This window comes from Mugil cephalus, chromosome 4 (assembly GCF_022458985.1).
Source record: "Mugil cephalus isolate CIBA_MC_2020 chromosome 4, CIBA_Mcephalus_1.1, whole genome shotgun sequence".
In the NCBI taxonomy this organism is placed as follows: Eukaryota; Metazoa; Chordata; class Actinopteri; order Mugiliformes; family Mugilidae; genus Mugil; species Mugil cephalus.
In genome coordinates this window covers 10,122,755-10,137,945 of record NC_061773.1, presented here as the reverse complement: position 1 = coordinate 10,137,945, position 15,191 = coordinate 10,122,755, and the positions used below count along the sequence as shown (strand labels likewise).

Below are 15,191 nucleotides of genomic sequence, written 5' to 3'. Positions count from 1 at the left end.
TGTGTGTTTTTTTGTTTGTTTGTTTTGTTTTGTTTTTTTTCATGTGGGCCAAACAGTAAGTGTTTTGTAGTTTGATTTCATGTGCGGGTCGTGGTTCAGTGCTGCATCCTCAATCTCCATCACTTACCCCAAACTGGTTCTATATCCTTATTCCCCCACCCTCACCACCTACCCGACCTAGGGTTTGTATCCTCATCCTCCCTTCCCTTCCGGGTAGAGAGGTAGCTTGGACACCCGACCGGCACACTTGTGTATTTTGGTGGATAGCAGTAAAAGAGCTAAATTAATCTCTCTGTGGTTGAAAGTCATGCGGTTGTGTGGTGGCGGCATCGGGGGGGGGGTGACTCCAGGATACTGGAAGTCATCTTCTTGAGGTGTCGTGGGCCCAACTTAATGAAACATCGGTGAAGGGAGGTGCCCACTTGAAAACCCCAATGATGTGCTGCATACTGCCTACTGCCATTGGCTAGGCTAGTTAGCTGGTGTCTCTGTGCTGGTTGCTAGCTGGTAGCTGATGGCTGCTGATTGGTTTTCAAGTGGACAGGTCTTCTAAATGTGTTTTGCCTGGGATCTTGGCACAAGGGATTGTAACATCTTATCCTGTGTAATAATGTACACGTTGTTTCATGATATGGTAAAATAAATTCAACCTTAGACATATTTTTGACTCTGTATTACAAGACATATTTTGGTATTGTTATTGACACTAGCAAAGTATTAATTGGATGTCATTGCACTGTTTTACTGAATGTAAAGTGGATTACTTATGTCTCGTCAGTACACAATAAACCAAGGTTATTTTCAGATCACTTTTGTTCCGATTCAAAATTCCCACTACGACACGATGGTTAGTTTGCATTCTGTGCTACAGCGCTGCTAACCTGCATTGATCTAGAGGAGAGAGCTTTCTCATAAGGTCGCGGTGAGCCCAGCTGTGCTTTACTGTATGTACGGAATACAAAACCACAGAACCTGTATCTGCAGTCTGGGTTGTTTTTAGATATAAAAAAACGATGAAGCACGAGAGACGTGGTGAAGGGGACCTAACCCTCCTCTTAGTCTCTTTTCATGGTTGCAGCGTGCGCCTCTCCAGTTTTTCACCCCAGCGTAACTAATCGCATGTCAGTCAATGTGCCGATGGAAAGAGGCAGCAGTCAAAATACCTGTGTCAGGACTGTGGTCATTAGAGCATTCAGTGACTCACTGGCAGGAACACACACACACACACACGTAAATGCATGCAAACAGACGTATCCAAGGCACAGGGAATATGGGGGATGGTGCGCTATGATCAGATATAGATTGCATTTGTGTATGTGTGTGGACATCTCTGCTGCTCCGCGAGCATTTTATCGTTATATATATGTTACTAATGAGCATGCATGTTTGCAGACTGTACACAATTAGACTGTGGATGCCCAGGATCTGGATGCGTGCAGATTGCACACTGGTCTAAGTGTTTGTGTAATGTATCCTGTCCAATAATACACACATTGATCCCAGCGCGATAAAGATAACAAAGTTAGACCCTCCATAATATTTATTTTCCCATAACAGACCTGCTCAGCCACGCCCGGTCATATAACTCCATGCAGATGAAATATGGTCTTCATTACCTAAAACCTCAACACACAGAAACTAGTGAGGAGAAACAGAATTGCCCTTCTTTCTTGACTGAAAGAGCACGAAATGAATTGGAGCAGCTGAGATTTTTTTACATTACCATGACAAATACAACGAAATGGGGAGGAGAGAGCAAGAAGGAGAGAGAGGGAGAGCAAGAGAGAGGGAGGGAAGGAGACGCATGACGACAGGCAGAAAAGGGCAGATCAGACAGAAAGACCAGATTGTATGTAAAAAAAAAAAAAAAAAAAAACACACTCGACTGTAAGCTGTGAGCTGAGATGAGAAATAAAATAAGGCATTTAGCTGGGGATCATGTTAAACCATGCAAGTGAATGAGTCCCCAGAGAAGAGCGTTCCCTGTCTCGCTGATGATGGACTTAATTGCCTCTATCAGTGTTAAGATATAACATTCATCTCTAGTTTATTGCTCCGCTTTATGGTCTTGTCCATCACGCTGAGGGGCTTCGAGAGGCGGGCCACTCCTCAAACGGCAGCTTAAAATAATGTATAACAGATTACAAAGCAACGAGGGGAAGGGGAAGGAGAAAAGAAAAAGAAAATCATTTATATTTGGAAAATGATAGCATTTTATAAGAAACGCTGGATGAGCAAATCTGGCATGTGCACTAGTCAGTGAAGCAGAATGGTTTTGATGACATGCTGGAAAGATTACTCTTCGGGTTTCTAGGCTTTTCAAAATGCATGGTTCATCGGGCCAAAGGCACACACATCTCCCCCACCTCTGACCCCCGAAAGCTCTGGGTAGGTGTAGAGTTTCAGATGGCCACACAATTGTACCATTGTGCCCCTGTTAACACAATGAAAACAAAGCTAACACATCGCTGACATTCAACTCCCCCCACTCTGCCTAACCTTGACTTCCAACACAACTCAGGTGAAACACAGATATGGATAATCAGGCAATACAGCAAACCGACAAGGAGAGACCAACGCACACTTTCAGCTGTGTAGAAACTGCATCTGTACTTGGACTCAACGATCAGCAATCAGGAATTTTTAGGATTCACTCGGAGCTTATCATGCTTCTGGAGCAACATGACATTGACATATTATTTCATTTCTTTAAGATGTGGTTTTGATCACCTAAAACAGGCTGCGTCTCATCACACGAGGGCTTGAGAACCACGTCTGCTTGTTCCATTAAATCTATTAAATCCACTTGCATTATATCATAGTGCTTACCACACAATAGGGGCCTTTCAAGGGCAGTCCCAGAGGAAGCCAACAAAGGGCCCTCTCTTTCGGGGACTAGCCAAGTAATTCAGAAAGAGCCAAACACAATTTTTTTGTGTGTGGATCTTCACCAGACCCACAAGCCGCAATTTCACCAAGTCAAGAAAGAGGCTGTCAGAAAAGAAGAAGGGGAGCAGAAAAAGAGTGCAACAAGAAACCTGCTCTTACTCATAATTGCCTTATTTAAAAAGACACAGGGCCCTGTGGAGTTATTCCTTAAAATAGGGAGTCTCTTGGCCAGAAAAAGCACAGAGCTCGAAAGAAATGCTAGACAGTAATTTGAGAGCAAATGAGGCCTGATGATGTTCATCAACAGGCCAGTAGTGACTTCTTTGCGAAGGCTATTGTTACATTCACGGTGTAGGTAGTATTTTTAGTTGTGTTTGTGTGTCTCATTAACCTCATCACCAAAGGAGATTTAATATTTTATCCATTTTTGCCAACAATTTGAAACCCCGGCTATGACTCTGTTTGAGAAAATAAAAAGAGTTAAGGTATGTTTCTATTAAAAAACTCAAAGGTAACTGTGAATATGTGTGTACACTCTGAACATTTTAAATGTGTTTCCTGCACCAGTTCTAAACACTGGTGATAAGTGACTGGCAAGTGACCATTTGCACATATTTTATGGTTACTAACTGTTAGACTATCCACACCAGAGCAGACGACATTTCAGAGCTGTGAAACTAACGAGACTAGAAAGAAGAAGAAGAAAAAAAATCCCTATTTCAGTATTGCTTTTAATGAGTAGGTTTCCTTGTCATGTAGATAGAACAAAGACAAACACATTTTCCTGTTCCATGGGCTGTGGCAAAATAACGCATAACAAGCATTTATCTGTATTTTCCGAAATGGCAAACAGCTCAATACTGATGATGTACTGGGTAATAAATAAAATAAATGAAAATTTCTTGCTCCAATAGACTAACGTTTAAAAAAGGGTCAATGTCTATCGTGATGTAGTCCATATATAGTCCATATAGTCCATATAAGTCCATATATTTTTTATATGTCACAAGCTAAATTTACCGCTTTTGAGTGGAATTCAGTAGATCAGGGATATCAAACATACGACACGGGGGATACATCGATGACATTGGCTGCAATTTTTCAATAAAAGTAACCGCTTTTCCTACTTTTTCCACTAGGGGCCTACTGTTTCGGTAAGAGTTGTGGACATAACACTAAAATCACTAAGTACGAAACAGCAGACGGCAGCAATGTGCTGAAGGGATTTTTTTCTAAATAAACTCCGGGTTGTTCAAAAAGTCTTTTGTACCATTTACACGATTTACACAAATAAACTAAGTTTGACACCTCTGAAGTAGATGCTATGCCTCCAAGACAGATATGTTAAACTCATCTGGGAGACCTAATCCGAGGTGACTGAGAAGTCGAACCAGTTCCTCCCCTCATTAATTACGGTCACACACCAATGGGTGGCACCTTTGTAGCTCATCCAGCTTTTATGTACAGATTTAGAAACTGCATTAGAGTTTGTCTTTGCAGGATATCGTTTTGTTTTGTCTGAAAAGGTAATTTAAAACTTCGAAAATAAGAAACACTGACATATTGTATTTAATTTTAAAAAACTGCTGCTCAGTCTGAATATTTTACAAAGAGTAACATTTACGACTTTGCCCAGTCAATACACAATCATTGTCTTGCTTCGCTCCGCCACAGCGAAGCCAAACTTCAGCTTTTCAGGAACTGTTTTCCCAGGGAACCAACCTGGTGTGCACAAATACAGTAATTTGAAAACACACAATATTCACCACCAAGAAAAAAAATAAAAAACTTCTTTTCGTATTTGGGAACTTACCATGTATTTAAATCTAAATGCAGCATCCAGCACTGTCTGCTTCTGTCAATAGGGCTCAAAATAATTCACTGTTCTTTCATTCCGTGCCATGCTGACTCCACATCCAGCCTCTGCCACTAGCAATCGGGCAGAATTTTCTATTACCAATCTAATTGCACATTCCACCCTGACAAGAGCTCATTAAACCTTAATTATACACATGTTGTTTTCTACAAACATCTCCATTTGGGTCTCTCTGCCTTGTAATTGTTCAGCAGGGACAACCAGTTGAGATTTCGCAGATTGTGAGTGAAAAGGAGAGAGTGAGAAAGAGAGAGGGAGGAAAAGAGAGGTAAAGGGAGTGAGAGAGAAAAAGGAAGAGAAAGAAAAAAAATACCAGAGAGAGAGAGAGAAAGAGAGGAGTGTGTGTGGAAGTAGGTCATGCCTCTCCATAAACAAGGCATGGTTTCTAAAATAATATACCCATCCAGTGGAAGTAATGCCAAACAACTGAGCGAATGTGGAGCTCATGTAATATTTACAGAGCACTAATACATAGATGGCAGGTCTTTTTCTCAGCACCCCTCCTCCTCCCAAAGCCAGAGGTTTCTTTTCTTTTTTTCATCTGCTTTTTTTTTCCACTCTTGCCATTTGAATTTCAGAGAAAGCCAACTACACTGATATATCTGGCAGGGAGGGGGATTGGCGAGTGTTAAGATGTTGAGTTTCCCTCACTTACTTTCTTTCTCCCTTCGTTTCTGCCTCTCCTATCTGTCCCTTGCTCCCGCCGCCACCGCCGCCACCGCCGCCACCGCCACCAGCACCACCAGCACTCTACATCGTTCTCGCCACATTGGCTTTGGCTGTGATGTTTTTCACACATTTGTTACATTTCAGCGAGGGAAAGTGGGCCTTAATCCAGACTCTTTGAGGCACGGGCGATGATATTACTGTGGAGAATCGGCCTTTTAAAGACTTCTTTAAACCCCAGCTGGTGCTGTAAGGTCACCAGGCACTTGTTCGACGTTGAGCCCAGCATGATGCTCCTGGGCTCGGGACTAACTGGCTTTGTCGACTCCAGGCCAGGCATTATGGGCTTTTGACAGCGCCTGGCAATGCTGCCGCAAGAAAGGAAAAGGTGGTGGAGGAGTGCCACTTCAGCACGTTTATGGGTCTGGGTCCCGTGAGAATAAATACTATCTGCTGATTATGTTTGATATGCGAGAGCTTTCCTGCAGCAGCCCTCCTGATGTGGCATTTAAATGGGAACGACTTTTGCTTCCCTTGAAACACTTGAACTTGTAAACATTGGGTGTGCATTAAAACCTGGTCCAGCTCCTCCAGAGTATTTTTGACACAAATATTATAGAATTTTTATTGTAGCTAAGCAAAGTCGTTTTTAGTAGTGAGTATTTATTATAGTCTCTGTGGACTATAATACGCTTTTACACTTTGCAATGGGCTATCAGGAGGGTCCAGTCCAGTCAGAGACCAGCAAAAGGGAAAACTGCTACATAGAACAATAGAGTGTTATTCAGTATTACTGTTACTTTAATGGCGAGAAATGTGCAGGATATATAGCCTTCCAGGACCAAACCCACAGTTTTAAGGCAACCTGTGTATTCACAACTTTTAACTCACCCTGGCGATACCAGGTCTAACTCACTAAAGATTTAGTGAAGTAAACGGACTAATTCTTATCAAGGCTACCTCAAAAAGAGCTCAACGCTGTGGCTTCTAAAAAGTCTTATTGAGACTTAGCTTAAATAATAAGTACACTGCAAATACTAGCTTTTATGTTTATTTACAATCCATTTACAATCCAAAGGTCTTCAACAGGGGGTCCGCGACCCCTAGGGGCCTGTGGAGGCACTGCAGGGCGTCGCAAAATCTTTGGTTGATTTATATATATATATATATATACATAAAGGGATAAGGGATAACTTAATAATGAATACCTGGCAAGTAATCAATTAGTTAAATTTAAGTCTGTCAATATTTTCATTGATTTCTTAAATCCAGATTTACATCTTCAAGTAAGTTGTGACAATGATGAGCAAAACTGACATATATTTAGTTGCCACATCGTCTATAATATGTTGATTTCCCGATCTTTCTTCTTTATATGGTAGGAAACTGAATACATTTAGATTCTGGATTGTCAGTGACAAAAAAACATTTCTCAAAAAATAAACATATCACTAGACGCAACCCAACTTCAATTTAAAAAGAAATCTCTAATGTAATGACTAATTGTATTAGCTTTTGTATATTTTGACCTAATTTTCCCCACTGTGACATTCCACCATGTATATCCACCCATACAGTCCATGTACTATGTCGACATTCAGGTTTACAAAGCAGCCTCTGTAACTAATTGGTGCTGTTATGTTTTCGTGTCGTGTTTACGTCAGGGACTCCTTAAAGTCGGATCCATTTTTCTCAATCTGAGTTCGCTGCTATCACAGACGCACGGTGTCACCGAAATTTAGCACCCAAAAAGCAATGAGTTCTCCATGCCGAGCCTCTCTGTCGTCGCTGGGGACCTTCTCAGTCTGTCACTGTTGACACTTACTGTATGCATCATTGATACCCACCCAGCAGTAGAAAATAAATAGCCTTCCATCAGATCGCTACTGCCTCGCGATGTGCAATATTACAATTATCTTGTTTACGCTTTTTTTTTTTGCAGCAGCAGCAGGCATTTGTTTTGTGCCTCTGATTTGTTGGTTTGTTTATTCAGTTGGTTAGTTAAAATATTCCATTCTTAGCACAATTACAGTGAAGCATCACTCAGTCTTCGCAAACATCAAACCCGCCATACTGTACGGTGATGTGATGTGAGCCATGTCAGGATAAACAAACATGACATATTAAGAGGGAAAATGAGTCACTCTTATTATCCAACCAAAATAAATCAGGGAAACACTAATTATAACAACCTGGGCCTGATCCTGAGTGATTCACCCCTGCTCCGGCTTTCTGTCTGTGTACAGTGTGTGTGTGTGTGAGTGTGTGTGTGTCTGTCACATTCTTCTCCTGCCGCTGCCTTAATAGGCAGTCTCTTAGATATTCGCTACAGAATAGCGCTCATGCAATATTAATATCACACCAAAATATGGAAGCCAGAGCCCCCACTCCATCGCTCACTCCCTACATAATTGACTATGCAAGGCTCCAAATCAGCTTGGAAAAAGGGGAAAAAGACACAGAGAGACAAAGCAGGGAAGAGAGCTGGAGCAAGAGAGAGAAAGAGAGAGAGGGAGATGCAGAAGCCAGTCCTGAAACGATCCTGTCATCTCTGCGTTACAGCACATTCTGAACCTTCACCCTATGTACCACTGTCAAGGCAGTGGAGCTAAAACAACAACAATAACAACAACTACAACGGTAGCTCGGCAGCTCAAACAGTTGGGCTCCCTGCAAAGATGTACGCAGACGCTAACCCAACCGGAGCCAAAGCATCTCTCCGCGACACGCGGTTTAAGGGACTTTTTGAGCAACGCGTTAAACTTAACGCCGCTTCTCGTCTTTGTATAGATTACTTTCCATCACAGGTGATAACAACACTTGAAGTCGAGTTCACCTCCCAATCCTCACTGATCCTCGTGTCTGTTAGTCATTGCTTGTCGTGCAGCCAAACGCTGTCATAAACCCGCAAAACTTTGAGTTAAATTCTAGTAAAGTAGGAGAAGAAGTATGAAATGTATAAAATGGTGCAGACGATATACTATTCTATCTTGACGGCTTTCTTGCAATACACATCCACAATATTCCCAAACATTGTGATTTATGTAAAGATATCCTCGGTGATATCTCCATCTGAGGCTCTTCTGTTCTTGTGTATGAACATAAAGGTGTGCGTGCCGCTTACTCGATACACATCCCTGCCGATGGCTTTTGCATTTTTCCACTAATTTCTACGTGGCGGTGGTGTGCTCTGATTCTTTGAGATGTGCCTTCAAACCAGTACAAAGCAAAATTTTTCATTCATTCTTGAGTGCACACAAGGTTTCAGTGAGAGACACTAAAACAAAATAAAAAGCCTTCAGGGCATGTTTATGGGGTAAAAACTGAATACTGAGGTTAAAGCTGTGGCCCTGCAGCACGTCAGCTCAGTCCAACCTGCGTGCTGGAGGGTAGAATAGTGTCACACAAACACCTTCCCAGCGTCAGACAGGGAGAGTTTCTCCACAATGTTCCAAAAAGTTGACGTGGTCTTCGAGCCGTTGTTGGACGGCTGTGCAAAGGTGGGCGAGGAGTTGTACTCCTCTGTCTGGTTGTGACTTGTCATTTGTTGCACAACGATATGTGACACTTTTAACATGAACAACTGAGTGTGAAGGGTCTTCCCCACTTTAAAGTGTAGTTAGTTCGAAAAAGGACCAGTTGTCAAAATAATAAGACTAAAAGAAATATCTTCAAATGCAATAATTTGAATTTAAAACATTACATTGTTCATCCTTTTGGCAAATGCTCGTTGATAAGTGGACATCATGCCGCGTCGCACTAAGTCAGGGAAAATTTGTACACGAGTCAAAGAGCACCGCTGCAATAAAGTGTGAAGTCCATTCAAAGCCACTAATACAACAAAGACCCCCTCTATTCGAATACACCCAGGGATCACTGCAGAGCACGGAGGGTCACGCCCTCTGCACCGAGCATTAAAAAAAAAAAAAAAAAATGAACTGCAGGCATTTAGAGCTGTAATAGATGTTGAAAGAAAGAAAAAGAAAAGGTTGCGGGGGCAGAGCCAGTGGTTGCAGGGAGGGGGGGGCAGTGCACCTTGACAGGAAGCATAGAGGTGAAGAGCAGGAGTTGGAGGTTAGTTTGACAGAGAGAAAAGAAGTGGTGGTGGTGGTGAGGAGGGAGGGGGGGGGGAACGCTGCGGAAGTGCCAAGCCCACTTTTAACTGAACCGAGGGTAGTGAGTGTTGGGGTGGGCGGGTGGAGTGGAGGGGGGGCCGAGATAGAGATCAGGGAAAAATAAAAGGGGTGTGCAGGGGAAGGAAGAGGGGAGGAAGGAGAGGATGGGTGAGAGGAGCAGGGGGTGAGAAGGGGGGTGGCAGGGACCTACTGCACCTTGACACTTGCTCTCACCGCAGCACCTGATAAGTGCAATGGAAAAACGTCTGGTTTCCTCCTGCATGTTAAGTGGTTTATATTCTCCTCCTCTCCATGCAGCCTGTAGCTACAGTCTGCTACTGTACTGACGCTACACCCAGGTAACAACAGACAAAAGGAAATGACAGAAAACCAAGGCTGAGTGAGAGATGGGGTGAGAGATGGCTCGCGTTTGTCTCCTCCTGTAATGTCTGTTTTTCTTTTTCTTGACAAATTCTACGGCGCGCCAGAGATCTTTAAATCGCAGAGCGAGCGGGTCATTTGGAAATGCTCTTTCCTTGCGTTAATGTTTACCCATAACTTCGTTTTACAAACAACTCCTGCGCCGGGATTTAGATGCAGAGTTTAATTTGCACAACAGAGGATCAGATGAAAGTGGAAATATATCTTTACTACCTTGTCCCGACAAGGAGCTCATTGCCATGATTTGTAAGTGGGTCTCTCCACTGAAAAGCATTAACAATATTCACTTTAGATAACGTATGATTCCAGGCCCTGGGAGAGGATGGGTTTCTTAGAAATGCTTTGTTAGCACCCCACCCTCCCCCCACCCCCCCTTGATAAATGATTTAGGACATGTGGCCTGGGACATCAATACAATCTCTGGTGTAATTAAAAAAAAAAAAAAAAAAGGTACGCACCAACAATATTACACAGCTTTCGCTTTGTCTGTCTGTCTCTCTCTGTCTCTTTCACCCTCTTTCCCTCCCTCCCTCCCCCACCCAGTCTTCCTCTCACCGAGCCCCGGAGCAGTGAAGAGATAATTCAAAAAGCACTTGCATGGAGTGAAACATGAAAAAGGGAGACATATGAAATTAAATTCTCCCTTTTCGCTCTATTGTTCTTTCATTCTCTCTCCTTTGTTACATAAATGCATAAAAGCAAGGCAAGCCAGATTCTAATTATGATTTTCACAATACTAAAAGATTTTTTTTATTAAAAAAAAAGAAAAAATGAAAGAAAGAAAGGTTTCACAAACAAAGTAGACTGACTGTTCCGGCACTTTGTCAAAGTCAAAGTACTGCAAGTGCTGCATCACTTAACTTCAATAAACTTAATCTTTTTTTCTTTTCCCAAGCGTCCTCGTGAACACTTATATAATAAAATAACTTTAAAAAAAAAGGAGCCTTTGATGTCCAAATGCAACTGCTTCACAACAAAAGATGTGTAGAAAGGGAGAAATTGCCAAAATATTTTAATTTTCATACTTAATCAACATCAGCTTAACCTGTTTTTTTTTTTTTTTCTTTTTTTCATCTAGAACAGGTCTGAAGCAGCAGCATTTTATCCTTTGTTCTGCGTGAATAGAACGAGTGGAGCAGGAGGCGGTTGGTTGCCCTGTCACCTGCAGCAACACGCTTTCTTTGAGACGCTACCGGGGAGATACCACACAAACCACCAAGTCAGATGGGTGCTTTATTGGGAACCTTGTGGTGGCCAATGATGGTTTGGGGATGGGGGACTGAGCAGGCCTATCAGAGTGAGCGCGGCAGGAGGCACGGGGTGGATGCTAAGATAGCGGTGGAGGATTGGGGTTTGGATGTGGAGTCAGAGGACGAGGAAGGGGGGTCGCTGAGGAGGATGTGGAGTTTGAAGAAAGTTGAATTCAGAATTCTTCCTTCGCCATGATTTGAGCCCAGATGTTGCTCAGGTCTTTCAGCGTGCAGACACTTTTTTTGTCAACAGAACTTGCAAAATCTTTTAGCCGTGAAGAACCTCTTCTAAATCTGCACCCCAGTGGGTGAGGTGGTGGTGGTGTGTGGTGGGGGGGAGGGGAGGGGAGGGGGAGGTGAGTCTTACCCCAGTAGAGGGCAGTCTCTTGCCGTCAGGGTTTGGGCGCATGGGCAGGGAACTGTAGAGTCTCACACCTCGATCTGCAGCACCGTATCTGCTCTGGAGGGGGAGAAAGAGAAAGATTTGAAGCGCTGTGCAGTTTCCACCCACAAACGCTGCGGTGCATTCACAATGAAAGTATCCAGATTAGAATTTTCTTAACTCTGATTAAGTTGTATCGCACATCTCATACTGGACAGTATACACATATTTTAGTTTTGCATTTGTTTACCAGTGTCACTTTCCACCGAGTCACAAAGCCTGCACATTGGCGGCTGCCATGTTAAATCACATCACCCCATGGTGATGTGCCACACATAATAACTGGATAAGATTGGCTCATGCAGCGGCACTAATGGCACTAAGCTGTTGTGTTTGCTAGCCAGGGTTTCCTGTGCAGTGCTCTACTCCCCTGACTCCATCTTTCTATACATTACACAGCTGATAATTAGAGTGTAGTGGCTTCTAAGCCCGCCGCCTCCTCCCTGCACTTCTCCATGTGGGTTTCAGCTGTATATCACAACCTAAAGGAGTGGTGGAAAAGCTCTCAGTACTTGGGAAGCTAATGATTCGCACAAAAAAAAAAAAAAAAAAACGGTTCCTGCCAGGGAGAGACAGTGTAGCTCAGTGGGGTTCACGCTGTGGGCCCACAGCCACAGCATGAGAACCACCCAGGATTCTCTTTAAATCTCAGATTCTTTATCTCACTCTCTGTCTTTATCTTTCTCCTCACTTCGCTCTCAGCCGTGCCCGCCTCGCAGCACGGCTGTGATTCCCTGATATTGTGTCATTCTCACATTAATGTCGCTCCTCTGTAACGTCTGGTCAGCCGTTTGCATGTCATTACTGTCGTGTGATTTGCGCAAGAGTGACAACCTATTTTGTGTGTTAATTGATAATATCTCTGAGTCTTTTTTGGCTTCTCTGTGCTGTTTGTTGTCGAAATGAAAGAAAAAAAAAGCTGCCGCCGCTGATGTGGAAACCACATTTCTCATAAATGAGGGGATAAGACATGAATTTATATTTGGAAATCACTACGGATCCTGCACGCTATGTATGGCGCTCACTTGATCCATACAGTCGTCTAATGGGGATATAATGGAGACCGTTGAGGGAGGAAAAAAACACGCATTTATAACATTATCTCTCTCTTACACACTTACTCTTTTACATGCTTTACTCTGTCTCCCTTTCCTTCTCAACACACACCCTTTGTAAAACACACACGGACATCAGCAGCTGCACAGAAATAGTGCGATCACAGAGACACAAATACACTGAAGGGCAGGGCTTAAGACTACTGCGCATCATTTAGCTATATTTAACAACTAAGTGAGATGACATCCCCTGAACCAATCAAAGCTGGCTCTGCCTTTCCTTTCGCTTCTCATCGGTCACGTGAAGCACACAAACAAATGCGTATCCAGAGCGCAAGTGGGCATGGCAGCTTCGCTGTGCACGCCTTAAAACACACCTTTGCACGTGTGTTCATGGGCCGTGGTGCATGGTGATTGCCGTGCATGTAAAAACATTGGTGTAACATGTGCACGCTACATATTGCAGACATACCAGGCTCAAAGAGCATGATTTATACTTTGTAAGTATCACCCCTTATAGATCAGGATTCTGTATGGGTTAGTGGTATGCTGATCTAATGGTGAAGATTGTATACAGCCAGCGCAGCCTATCCCCCAAGGCAGAGTGAGAGCACTTGCTGTGTAAGGTTTTGATTTCCTGTGCTCATTATGAAAGGTAAAAACAGATGAGTAGACAGCAGAGGCCATCTTGTCGATATGGTTTGCATAACGATGACCTGGCGTTATTAAAGGTAACGCTGCAAAACCCGTCATCCAGCCATGTCCGAGTTTTTTTAAACACACACTTAAAATTGAATTAAAATTTTACATTATAATATATGTTTAAAGCGTGCTGTTTCTTAAACGTTCTCCAGTCTTAACATTTCTTTCTGCGTTGCGGAGGAGCTACTGTACACTAACTCCATTTCTCAATGGAGACTTTTTTTTTTCCCTTTTCTTTTGAGGCTTGTTAGGTAGCTTGCCAGCATCACAGCTAAATGAATGCCTCGCAGAAGAGCTGCTTTAGCCAGCGAAGGAGCCACAGTAAGTGAATGTTTGATATTTCTCCAGTGTGCCAGGCTAATCTGGCCCTGTGGCATGCCATTACGGGGCTAATAACAGCTGTCTGCGGCCTGGAGGGGACACAAGCAAGCCTGGCTGTGCTAACTGGCCCTGACAGACTCATTAGGAGTGCTGGCACCCAGAACAGCAACAGCCAAACTCCTCACATTTCCTTGCTGGCTCACAACAGTTTGCAAGTGCAAGCAGCATTGTTCTCTACACTTGTTCTCTGACACCTTTCTTTTGTTTTCTAGTCCTCACGTCGGCAGCTCTTACCCCCGTCACCTCTCTTTCACTTTGGGATACGTCTACCAACCCAGATGCTGCTTGCAGTTCACCATCCGCACTCCACGTCACGTTGAGTCTAACCTCTTATTCTTTGTCTTTAATCCTGCACACACACACACACTGTAGTCTTAACCAAAACAGAGCAGTAAAGTCGGTTTACTTTGAGTTTGCTCGTGTGTTTCCTTGCTGCAGAAAGCAACAGTTAAATAAATACATACATTAATAAATAACTGACTCAACTGACTCAACTTTGGTGCTCTGCCACAGGAAGATACTGCACCACATCAGGAAGAGGCTGGCGTCCTCTGAACTTTGTGTTAGTTACTGTATCTGGGCCTGTGTGAGAGGGACTTCCCCAGGCAGACACCAAAAGCAAACATTGTCCTGTCGCCTGCAGGGCCGAGCCAATCAGCACAAGCGGAGCGGGCTGACAATAAACACATACAGCCAATGGCGGCCGTCTGGATGTAGAACCATTAACAATGGAGGGAGGGACATGCATTCTTGCACGACTCCAGCCAAACTTTTATACCTGCATACTGATTCTTTTTTTTTTTTTTTTTTTTTTTCCAATGCACTTGAGAGTTTCAGAATGTGTCTGACAAAAAAAAAAAAAACTGTTGCAAAAGTGTAACAGGAAGGAGTGCGGCGAGATAGATTAATTAAAAAATCTAAAATGTCCGTTAGCACATTGTTTAAATGAGGATAACTGCTTCATCGGCGGGCTGAAAATGAGATCGCAAATATCAACACGCGTCGACGGCTAAGAAAAACAGAAACTGCAGCTGTAAACTGTATTGAAATTTTTTTATTTTTTTCCTTTTTGTACAGTTTATACCGTCATTTTCTCAGTTCAAGCCATATGGTGCAAGCGTGATACGTTGTGATTGATGTGTTTTGAGTAAAATTATACAACACTAAAGCAGGTTTATTGAACAGATGTGCATTAGCTTAACCCGGATATACAGTGTATAAATTGGATAAAAATGTCAGCTATTGCTTCATTTTTATGCAAACACAAATAAAGAAATTTGGGAGTATACGCTCATTATTACTGTTATTTTTTTCCCCCCAATGCAATCTGATATCTAAAACCCTACCATCTAAAACACACGCATTATATTCACT

General features: G+C 43.0%; 1 protein-coding gene across 6 annotated transcripts in view; it reads right to left on the bottom strand.

Moving 5' to 3' along the window:
• Positions 1-15,191, bottom strand: part of tox2 (TOX high mobility group box family member 2) — an 89,374-nt gene that overhangs the window by 47,760 nt on the left and 26,423 nt on the right. For 4 of the 6 annotated variants that reach the window (XM_047582445.1, XM_047582446.1, XM_047582449.1 and 1 more), the window contains exon 2: positions 11,605-11,697. The exons of the other annotated variants lie outside the window; for them this stretch is intronic. In XM_047582445.1, the coding sequence (XP_047438401.1) occupies positions 11,605-11,697 (93 nt within the window). The remainder of the gene's footprint in view (positions 1-11,604; positions 11,698-15,191) is intronic. 6 annotated transcript variants of the gene reach the window in all.